The sequence below is a fragment of the Taudactylus pleione genome, unplaced genomic scaffold (assembly GCF_031769625.1).
Source record: "Taudactylus pleione unplaced genomic scaffold, aTauple2 ptg000500l, whole genome shotgun sequence".
NCBI lineage: Eukaryota > Metazoa > Chordata > Amphibia > Anura > Myobatrachidae > Taudactylus > Taudactylus pleione.
Genome location: NW_028284902.1, coordinates 1,161,058 through 1,173,529, shown reverse-complemented (window position 1 = coordinate 1,173,529; position 12,472 = coordinate 1,161,058). Strand labels below are relative to the sequence as shown.

General features: G+C 41.1%; 1 protein-coding gene across 1 annotated transcript in view; it reads left to right on the top strand.

The window, feature by feature from the left end:
• The first annotated feature begins 2,416 nt into the window (after nt 1-2,416).
• Nucleotides 2,417-12,472, top strand: part of ABCA12 (ATP binding cassette subfamily A member 12) — a 279,245-nt gene continuing 269,189 nt past the window's right edge. The window contains exon 1 of the mRNA XM_088449892.1: nt 2,417-2,485. Within this exon, the coding sequence (XP_088306018.1) occupies nt 2,417-2,485 (69 nt within the window). The remainder of the gene's footprint in view (nt 2,486-12,472) is intronic.

The window sequence follows — 12,472 nt, the reverse complement described above, 5'->3', positions numbered from 1 at the left end:
AGTAGAAGTAGTCTGTATGGTAATTTACGCAGCCAATGGGCATTCTATGGAGTTGCTCACCGGCACAAAGGGGCACCATCGATCGGATATTGGGTGCACCATAGGACATTCAATTTCAAGCAAACCTATGGTTGCTGAGAATGTCCATCGGTGCACGGCCACTGGAACTGCGTCTTTCCATGGAATCCCTGACACCGACATGCCATGACACGCCTGCTGCCGTTAGCCACCCCCGAGTCACCGCCCAGGGACGCCTATAGGAATTGCATGGGTCCCCATGCAATTGTAATTTGCGTCAACCGACAGTAACCACCAGGACACATGCGCAGTGCGTCTCGGATGAATCCACAGAAGTAAACATTGGGCGCTTCTATCCAATGTTTTACTTGCATCCACCTCTGAATCACCTCCTGAGTCCTCTGCATTTTATTGTTTTGTTGGTTGCAAGTCTCTTTGGCTGGCCCATTGCAGTGTGCTGGGGGAATTTGTGTTTCGTTTTTCATGTCTGGATTAACCGCTCCCTTACATGCACCTGTGATGGGTAAGTGGCAAAAAGACACAACCGAGGCTAGTGACGTAAAGGCAGCAAGCGATTTAAACATAGCTGCAGCAAGAGGCAAAATTCGCTGCCACAGCAAGTGTTATGAGTTGCAGACGCAGCAAGTTGTAGCCATGGCAAAGTGATTTAGTCACAAGCGCAGTGAGTGGCACAAGCCGCAGGGAGAGCAAAAGACGCAACACTACTCGGACCATTAAAAGGTGAAAATGTAGAATGGACCTCACTCCATGACTGTACCCTGTGCCATTCTAGTGTAAGAATAGAACAATATACTACATAAAAACAGTTTAGCCTGATTTAGGCTCTATTAGCGCCCTAGATTGAGGACTTCAACGAGTCAGGAGACTAACTACGTTTTTTTGCTAGCACCTGTACTTATGAACTCGATGTTTAATGGGCAATATTATTGCTTATAAATGCGTATATACTGCATTTCACATTTATTTTTAATTCTAGTATTTGTTTTTATTGCTAATAACCTGTATCAATTTTCAAATTGTTTGAAAAAGTTAATTGTTCTATTTTATACTGATCCATAGTCTAATCTCAATATTTAAAAGATCATAATACTGTATGCGCCAGGATATCTCATATTGTATTATTTTATATTATAACAAAGCTTGAGGGAGCATTTGTTAATTTTATATATCCAAGCGGCAGCTGTTCTATAACCATCACATTACATACACAAAGGGGAAGCTAATTTTATGTATTTTAATCTATTGCCTCCCTTACCATCTAAGTTCTTTCTTTTTTGTAATATTTTTCATGGTGTATGTTAAAAATTCTTCAATAATATCCCTGCGGCTTAAAAAACAAAAAAGTTAGAAATATATATATTTTTTTTAAAGAATAATAATAATAATAATAATAATAATAATAATAATAATTACAATAAATGTATGTTAAAAATTCTTCAATAAAATCTGTGCGGCTAAAAAAAAAAAAGTTACAAATATTGAAAAATATTTAAAAGAATTGTAATCATAATAATAAAAAAACTTTTTTTTTCCTGTGGGCACCTTCGGCTAATGCCATCCTGAGATGGCATCAGCTGTCAGAGGTACTTGTACTGCAGTTGTCCATGATGGGTCACAAAAGCACCCTGATGGCGGCTATCGCTTGCTGTATCCAGCCTAGTCTTCACCGACAGGTGAAGATAAATAGTCCTAAATCCTGCAAACATTTACGTTTTCAAAGGATTTTAGGCTTTTCTGCCTCTCACAAATAGACCCCTTTATATTCTACATAGACACTTCTACATAAAAAAGGAAGGACATTAAATGGATCCAAACAGCACAGGTTTCTGAATTAATTATGTCAGAAGTAAATGAATAATTCATAAAATGTTATGATTTTAAATATTTTACAACGGTGTCATGTATTGATTTATTTTATTACTTTTTGGAATGTCCTTTATATTAATAACTTATTCTAACACTCTGCTGCTTAAGTGCTTAAGACCTATTGTAAAACTCTTTAACATGGCTTATCTGCTCGTTTCAGTGTGACATGTGTCACTAAATGGAACCTAGGTGTGTCGTAGCATAACAAGGGGAGGGGAGACACCGAGGTGTGTTTTTTTTTTTTTTTTTTTTTAAAGGCATGCTGTGAATCAGTAGCATCTCTGTCTCTCTGTGCACAGACAGCACCAGAAACAAGTGGCTGGCTAGCAACTAAATATCCCAGCCGGAGGAGCCTCAGCCAGGGCCCTGGAGACTGCTGCAATCTGGAATGCTTTATGGCAAATCCTGAGCGCACAAAATCACAATGAGGAGATGAAACAAAACTTATTATTTCTTCTACAAAACTGTTTATTTATTTAGAACTAGTATTGCAAACTTAACTTGAAGAATAATGGCTTCATTTTTACATCAACTCAAGGTGCTATTATGGAAAAACTGGCTAAGCGTCTACAGACAGCCGGTAAGTGAAGCCTCAAATTATTATGGTATCTGCTGTAAAATTGGATTGGGGCATTCAGTAATCAAGGCAATTATTAATAACGGTATAATGTATCATCAACTGGAATAGCTGATTTGCTTATATAATCCTACACATCTTTTACTCTTCGAAAACTTAATAACATTTTTCAAAATGTACTATAAACTTAACAACAACCAGGTTTATTGTATAGAAACTTAAAATCAGTTTCAACCAAACTGTCAGCTGGAGATTTATTTATTTCCAGATGCCTAATGTATGTGGGACCATACATTAGGCAGCTTTCGGAGAATTCCCCCATGCTGTCGACACATGTTGTCTTTTGCCAATTCCTCCGACGGATCACCATTCATCGATGTCAGCCAATCTGCATTTTTGGTCACCGACTGGCAGATTGGATCGGCTGGGAATAGGCCAGTAGATGTACGGCCCGCATAACTTGCATATAAAACTTTATTATTTAAAGTAGGTATTTTGGAAGTCAATTGCGCTTTTTTATGCCTGTCTCAAACTACTTAATTAGGCCCCTTCAAAAGTCAACTGGTGTTTTTTTAATATCATTAGTAGCATATACAGTAAATATAGATGGAAGCTATTGATATCAGTGATCCCTGAAACACACTGACACATGCAGCTGTAACCAGGAGCTGCGGTATCTGTTGCATTCTGCCTGATCTGTGTACAGACGCTCACAGCAAGTCAAAATAAGGGGTCAATATAGTGTCGTCTTCCCTCCCGCCTCAACCTCTACAGTTAGTAATAGCTAGCTGGACATAAGAAGTCACCAGGCTAGTCCCGTTCATATTAGGGATGTGTGCCGACTCCTGTGTCTTGGTTTTGGATCTGTAACTCCTTCAAGGTTTTGGATCTGGATTTGGTTTTGCAAACCACCCTCAAGTGTTTTGGTTTTGGCTTTGGATCTGGATTTTTTCAAATAAAAAAATAGATGAAAAGTTTTAAAAACAGCTAAAATCATGTAATTTATGCAATCCAAAACCCGAAATCCGGATTTAAAATCCGAATTCTGAACCGCAAAAAGATCTGAACCGTGACCCGGATTTACCCGGATCTCCTCAAGAGATTAGAACCGCGACTCAGATTTACCCAGATTAATGAAATTCGGGTGGATTCGGATTTCTGGAGAACCGAACCGCACGTCTCTAGTTCATATAATATCAGACCTGTCAGAAAATCTGCTACAACTCAAGATTAGACCATAATGAGCAAATACATCACTCAGCCAACAGAACGCTCAGATAACGAGTTTCCAGTGGTATTTTTTCCAATTGGAAAGATATAAAAAAAACTATAAAATGGTGTTTTAAGAATATTTTGCCATTAAATAACAAAAATTGCACTTAATAAATTAACAATGAATGTAACCTACCGAACTAAAAAAAAAAAGACAGTTCAGCTGACTGGCAAGATTCTGTCCTGAGGGTCTAACACTTTTGCAAACTCGTCTCTTTTTAAATCATCCACACAAGATGGAAATAGCCCTTTTTGGATGACACAACATTCCCTGCATCTGCTGCTATTGGTGAACTTCAAAGGACTACCATGGGAAAATACCGACTTTCAAGATTAATCCCAGTCGTGATTTTAAAATCTTACAATATGAGCCAAAAACAAGTAATGATAATTATATACTAACAGCATGCGGTCAATATGTACTGTAGGTAAGGTCACATAAAGAGGACTTAATAAGTAATAGTATGTGAGATATAGTATAGACACAGCTTTCTTTTTGTGGCTCCTCTTTGACACATTTAATTCAATATTTATTATTTTAGGTAATGCATAGATCAGAGTTTCCCAAACTCGGTCCTCAAAGCTCCTTAACAATCCTGGTTGTAAAGATATCTATTCTTGAGCACAGGTAACTTAATTAATACCTCAGTTATTTTGATATAATCATCTCTGCTTAAGAACGAAAATCCTTAAAACCTGGAGTGTAAGGGGGTCTTGAGGACTGAGTTTGGAAAACACTAATGCATATGGTGTATATATAGTACAATGGTTAGCTAACGTTCTAGCCTGCTAATGCCTCCACTTTTATTACCCTAATGGCCCCACCCTTACAATTTTGTTCCTGTCTGCAGGGCCTATTTGTAAATCTCTAAAATATGTAAGGGGAACAATAATATATCACCTACCATGCAACTATTTGATCTGTTGTCATGTTTTGTTTTAAATGGTAAAAAAAAATCAATAATGCAATTATGTTACCCTATCTGATAGGCAACCTCTATGGGCATTTATGATTTTTTAACATGGCTACATGGGGTAGTTAAGGGACCTGTGTTCAGTGGTGTAAAAAGTGCTCTTACATTTCATAGTCTATTTTTTGTACAGTAATATTATTGTAAACTGACTTATGTATCTAACTTAGCGCCCTGAGGCATCCTGGAAAGGCTCCTGGTGCAACACCCTCTTCCCCACCGCATGTCCTGACATCATATGCGCGTTTCGCACCCCAACTTGGCCTTGTGTTCTGTAAGGTGGCACTGGTCATGCCACCCTGTACAGGCCCTGCCTCAGAGTATATATGTATTAAGACCATTTGCTTTTAGACCAGGTTTACACAAGTTAAATCCACAAAAAAGTTTGTCTCTATGTTTGACCACAATATTAAGCATGTTTAACTAGCGTTACTAGGTGAAACTGTTCCTAGTCCTGCAACAACTAGACCATATGGCAAAATTAATTAGTCTTTACCGGCACAGCTCTAATCGTTGACTGTAAATTCTGCAAAATGCTAATTTACAAACACAGTGCAACCTTAATGTTAGCTGGATAGGGGGACAACAGACTGGCTCTTTTTCATATCTGAGATATTTATATATTATAATATCTAATATCTATTCTTTGCATTTATTCCTGTGAAATTCAATGACTTCATTGATTTTAATAGTTTTTTTTTCTGGAAAGCCAATTTTATAATAATTTTTTTATCTTGGTCTATTTAATGGACATCTACAAATACTGCTTACTATTTGCAGGGAATATCATGAACTGATTTTTTTTGTTATTTTTTATTCTTATATTTATTTTTACTATTTATTTTCTTATTATTTTTAATTTATTTCTACTGACATTATTATTGTCATTTAAATCATGATAATCATCATGGTCAGACAAGTATAACAATAGATATCTTTATTGCATCAACAATGTTGTTTATATCTTCTAATTACACACAGATGTTGTGCTAATTGATATCTTATTTTTTTTATTATTTAAAAAAAAAAAAAAAACCTCTTAAAAATGAATTATATCAGGTGAAAAGCTAATGCTCCTCCAGGTTGCCTGTTGAAGGAGTATCCAAATCGCCTAGCATGAGAAGGACCCTAGGATCTGACCACCCTACAGTTTACTGACATATCACCGGTGTATGTGCAAATTTATTATTACAATAAATGTATCAACTGACACTTTATCTATCAAGTCGTCACTTGTTTCAGCACTTTACCTTATCATACAAAGTCTATTCATTAATCCTACAACCTAGTGGCTGTTTCTTCATTAATTAGGCATCTTTTAATTTTGGTGGAATTTTAAGAAGCTTCTGTATCTCCTGCATTTGTCAAAGTAATGCTGGAGATCGTAGTCCCCATTATTCTCAATGGGAACTGCTGTATGGGCCAATTTATCATGCACCAAAAAATTTAGCTTTTTAGAGCTTAGCAAAATAGCTAACGCCAGTTGGAGATGGCGCTAGCTGTTCTGTCCTCATGAGGAGAACATCACTGGAAAGGGTTCTTTACAAATTATTCCTACCACCACCCCCTCCTCCAGCAGCCTACATGTGTACCTCCTCCCTTGGAGTACAATAATTTTCTGCATTCACATGCAGAGTCAGAACCCTACAGGAAAGTGATAGTAACCTCTAACTCTATGCTGCAGACCCTTCACCGGGACAGGCTCTTATCAGAGCTGTATCCCAGCAAGAGTCTTATCATAAATCACTGCAGAAAATCCTTTTGTATTGCTGTGATATGAATAAATGGCAGCTTATGGCGTGCTACTGCCACCAATGATTCGTACACCCCCAAACTGTTTTATTTTTTTAAAATGAACCTGTTACCATCATTTTAAGTATGTCATTGTTTAGTTAATTGCCATTGGTTATGTAAGTTTCCTGTTGGAGACGCTGTCAAACAAGCATGACTTATATTCAGGCTTCCAGGAATACTTAATTAGACATCCAGGAATACTTGATGATACTTGGTTTTACTGTGGCACGCAGATTTTATTCATTTAATTATATTTTAAGAGGGTTTTCCAATATTATATTAGCTATATAGCTTAAGTGCCTACAGGTTGCCTGTAGTAGAAGTATCCACATGGCCAAATGTTTGCACTTGATCCTGCGAGGATTGGGGCATAATATATATAAATTAATCTGCTCACAGGGTTTTTCTTTTCCCTCCCATTTAAGGTACTCAACCTTTTTACTGTAATGCAATCATGGGATGCAGCAAAGACAGAAATGCGGTCAAACCCGAAAATGCGGTTTGTTTGCGGTTGGTAACGCCATCTTCCTGATGGCATTAACCTATAGAAGCCTATGGGCTTCTATCGGGAGAGTGCTGTGAGAGGGATCCAATCAGATCCTTCCTAGCATGCGCAGAAGGACACCAGAGGGGCTACTGGATCATAGACCCAGAAGTCCCTCCATCGCAAAGGGCCGCTCCTACTGAGAGAGCGGTCCTTTGCTGTGCTCGTCATGCATACCACGTTACCAACGTCAGCATTCATGCAAAGAGCGACTGGATGCATCGCACCTCGAATGCAATGCGTCACACATCCCGTCCTCAGTGAGATCTGACCATTCTGGCTTCACGCGTGGAACATAAATGATCCATATTGCTAAAATCTAATCAAAAAGTTTTATCAAAACTATGATCATTGAAATTTTAAAACTTTGATCAGTCAGTTCTTGGAAATAATTGTGTATCAATGTGTGTGGTCAGGTAGTACTATCAGAATTAAGAACTCTCTTTTCTATGCCCGCACGACGTATGAAGTCTATAATATTTGCCTTGCTCTGTTTGTGTTCAGATTATTCATTGAAAAAATATAATTTTGATTAAATATTGATAAAAGATATTGTATATGTGGGTTCTTTAAGTGACAGAAATGCAAAACAAGATACTGATATGTACTTAGCGTATTTAACTGGACAGCAACAAGTGCAGAAATGGCGAGCGTGAGGATGACAACAGGATGAGTTCAGTTTAACGTGTGGGAAATGAGACCGGGGAATCGGGCTGTGCGCTGTCCTGAAGTATTGTCTTTGCAGCTCATGGGGAGTACCAGCAAAAATGCTGCAATGAACATGACATCCTGACATTTTTAAGACACCTGCTCCAGGGTCCTGTTCATCATTAAATATTTGACTCGTTTTCAGGGGATATCCGCAAATACCAAGTATCCCCCACCAGGGGCGCCGAGAGGGCGGGAGCGGGTACTAATTACCCAGGCCCGGGCTGCGCTGGAGCAGTCTAATTACCCGGGCTGTGCTGGAGCGGGTACTAATTACCCGGGCCCGGACTGCGCTGGAGGGACCCGGTGCCACCCCCCCCTCTTAAATCAAAGCAGCCCAGCACAGTAGGAGACCGCTTGCAGCTGCTGAGCAGCACCTACAGCAGTTTCCTATGCCTGTGGCGGGGAGCAATCACCCTGATCTTGCCCCCTCCTGGCTTTGTGCCGGGCTCAGAGGCTCAAAGCTCCCCCCTCCCCAGCGCGTAGCGGCGCTGCAAGATCAGTTATTTTTATTTTTTTGTTATCATAAGGGGAAGTGGCCACGCCTCCCACGATTAGGCCATGCCCCGTTCACCCGGGCCTGGCAAGCCTCTCTACACCCCTGTACCCCAGATGTGGGCAGCACAGATGGTGTAATGGGTTCAATTCCCACCACGGCCCTAACTGTGTGGAGCTTTTATATTCTCCCTGTGCTTGCGTGGGTTTCCTCCGGGTACTCCGGTTTCCTCTCACACTCCAAAAATATGCTGGTAGGTTAATTGGCTCCCAACACAAATTAACCCTTGTGTGTATGTGTGTGAGCATGTGATAGGGAATATAGAGTGTAAGCTCCACTGGGGCAGGGACTGATGTGAATGGCCAAATACTCTATGTAAAGCGCTGCGGAATATGTGTGCGCTATATAAATAACTGGTATTAAATAAATGTACAATGGATGGATCACAGCAGATATCTCCAATACCTGCTGTGGTCCCTCCATTTTCGACAGCAGCCCAACCCCCATGGGTTCCTATGGGGGTTGCGAAGCCATCATATATACCAAGCTCCGGAACCCTCCCCGGCAATGGGCATTGCACATCCCTGGTCTGTGGCTTCTGCAATTTTGTGCAATGTGTTAGTGTTACTTTGCTTGTACTGATCAATACGCGTATGTCATATGCATCTAATATTTGTAAACAGCTCCTTATTTTAATGAGTAGTCAGCATTCACTGTGATGTTTACTAATAGTTGTTTATACAGCGCACACATATCACATAGCGCTTCAGTCATTCACATCAGTCGCTGCACCAGTGGAGCTTACAATCTATATTCCCTACCACATGGACACGCTAGGGTTATTTTTTTGCCGTAAGCCAATTAACCTACCTGTGGGAGAATATTAGAGCCCCTGGAGGGAAACCTGTACAAACAAGGGGGAGAATATACAAACTCCACACAGATAACGGCTTGGTCAGGGATTGAACTCAGAGCTGCGAGGAGGTTGGGTATATTATGTCTTCATTCATTTTGCCGATATTCATAATGAGAATGTGGTTGTTATGTCGACACTGCATTTGTCATGTCTGTTTATCCCTAACCCTAATGCTAGCCCTAACGTTAATGGTAACCTTAACAATAGCCCTTGGCCTAATGCAAACCCTAATGGTAACCCAAAGCCATAATGATAGGAGACTACCCATGGAGACTGTGGATACTTCCCTGGCTTGAGAGATTTTTCACCACTGCTTCTCAATTACTTCCTTGCACATCGTGTTTAGACTTTTACGCTTTTATCCTATAGTTTTGTCTCCTCATATATGTCGTCATGAATACATGATGTAATCAGCAGGAGTGCCAAGGTTGAGTCATTACATCTACTGAAGTGTGCAGTATTCAAGGAGCTAAGAGGAAGACTTTAGTTAGGTTGCACCTTGTTGCTTTATTAATTTATTGCTCATTGGGCCTGCCGCTCGTTCTTTCCGAGCGATGTTTGCCCAACTGCGCATGCGTACGGATCGTAATATGCATGCGCGAACCAGTCAGTGCGGCCGAAAATCGTTTGTTCGCTAAATAGCGAATGCCTGCTAATATGAGTGATAGGAGGAGGCGTATGTGGGTGGTAACGGGAAGGTGCTTGAAAACGGGGAGTGGAGATCAGAACGCAGGCGTGCTTAAAGGTCAAAACGGGCGTTTTAAGGGTGTGCATAATTAATACAGCAGCGTCATTGACCACGTCACTGGGTTATTTTATAATCAGAACTGCTCGCATGATTGCGGTAGGAAAAACCAACCACAAGAATAGCGAGCAGTTCATACGCTGGTCGATGTACTCGATTAATCTAATAAATAGCGGACATGACGTAGGATGCGAGCGGCCAGGGGGCGTAGTTTTTAAAAAAACGACCGCATGTTTTGTTCGCTCGTTCAGACCTAGAGGCGTGAACAGACCGCAAACAGCGAACGGTTCATTTGAATAGCCACCCCTATTTTCTGAACGAGCGAGCGCTAATAGCGTCCAGCTCTGACTCAGGCCCTTTGACTGTTCAAATATTTTCTAATAAGAAATACTTAGAACAGGACAGATTGCTGCAGGACATCAGTAACAGTTACTGGCAATTTGTTAGAAAACTTTCAAGAGTTGCTGTAACCCAACGTATGTGACAAACGTACACTAGAATAACTTGTTTGACCTGTAAATCAATTGGGAAAATGGAAAACACAATTCAAGCAAAATATATTGCAGTTGAATGCATTTTGGCCAGAATAAGAGTTTTGCACATTTCATTAATCAATTTTTGTAGTTTAGTATTATAAAAAAATTTTTTAATATAGATATGTCCCATGATTTTTTTTTAGCCGAACAGAAGCATTACCACAATTACCGTTGTGAACTTTGGGGGTCATTCAGACCCGTTCGCGAGCAAAGGACGCTTGCAAATGGGTCGATGTTGCCCCACTGCGCATGCACATGACGGAGGGAGCTCCGTCGTGCGCATGCGCGTGACCCGGATAGCAAAGGGCTCTCCGTCGCTCCGGGTCTCGCACCAAAGGGGGTGTGCTGTCGATGTTGATTGACAGCACACCCCCTTTGGTGGGCGTGCCGGGGGCGTGACTGCCAGATGGAGGCGTTCCCATGGAAACACCTACCGTCTGAGTCCGGCCCCACTGACATCAGTAATGATGTCAGTGGGAGTGATTTTGGCTCTGATAGAGCCAAAATCACTCCTGGGCTTGCGGAAGCGAGACCCTACCGCAGGGTCTCGTCGCAAGCCCGATGGTCGCGATGGTCTTTGACCATCGCGACCATCTTTTTGCCGCTCGCATAGCTGTGAGTGACCACCCACAGCTATGCGAGCGGCCAGGAGGCCGCTCCAAATTTAGCTGGGACGGCCCTGATTCAGAGCGAGCGCTCTGGTCAGAGCGTTCAGCTCTGAATCAGGCCCTTTGCCCACTGTTATTATTGTTGTTTATTTATATAGTTTCATCATATTACGCAGCGCTATATAGAGAATATTTATTTGCTGGGATTAATTAAAAATCACATCCAGGGACAGAGGCCCCTATGGGACCCATCCCTGCAATGTGTATAAAGTGATCACTAATGCAATCACTTTACATCCTGGTTCTGGGGCACACGTGATCCCTCTCCTGGTAAACTTTGCTATCTGTAGCCCACAGGCTACAACATCTAACACCATCTAGCTAGACAGCGTTAGCCACCAGGGCCAAGCTGCGGAATGTGATGCTTTCCTGATCTTGGTAAAATGTTTTTTTTCACACGGTTGAGAAAAACAGCGCACGTTCCATGAAATATCGCAACACTGACGTATTTTCTGAAAATGTTGCAATCCTACCAATCCAAAAAAATGCACGGTGCATAACACTATTTTAATTGTTTTAATGGACTTAGGGGTCTATTCACTAAGATGTGTTAGAAGGTAAGGTAACAGCCAATCAGCTCCTAACTGCCACCTCACAGGCTGTGTTTGAAAAATGACAGTTAGGAGCTGATTGGCTGGTACCTTATCACCGTTCATTTTATCTCCTAACACAGCTTAGTAAATAGACCCCTTAGGAAGATATGCCTAATGCTCCACGGCTTCCCATACACTATGCTTTGTCACAGTGTAACAAGACCATAGCAAGGTTTCCAAACTGCCAATTATCTTTGCTCATTAGATCAAATTAAATATTGTATCTATCTGTGAAAAATGTCTAATCTACAATGAAAAATATTGATGGGGGAGTAACAACATCCAGGGGGGAATTCGTTCACTCGCTGGGTTTGACTTGCAGGGAAAAGCTCTGGGTTGGATGCCCGGAGCCATTCAATTAATGGTCATTTTCTCCATGCAGTAGACCATGTGTTAACGCGCACTAAGCTATAGATTCTGCGCAAAGTGCTGGTATCTATAGGTTTCCCTGCGTGTTAAAATCCAGAGTCTGCAGCTCCTGAGGCTGCGAGGAAACATTCACCCTCTGGGACTTAGCACGTGGGGTTCCCGCAGGTAATTGAATTGGGCAGCGTGTTCTATTAGCTGCGGAAAAAAATCCAGCACGTAATTGAACCTTTCTCCTAATGTCAACTCATTATCCTTCCAACTGTACCCCAACTTCACAGTTTATTGCAGAAAGCGGCAACAGGACTCCAGGGATTTGCTAAAGGTTCTAAAAACTAAAAGTTGTGATGTTACCCATGGCAAGTTGGCAACCAATCAAAT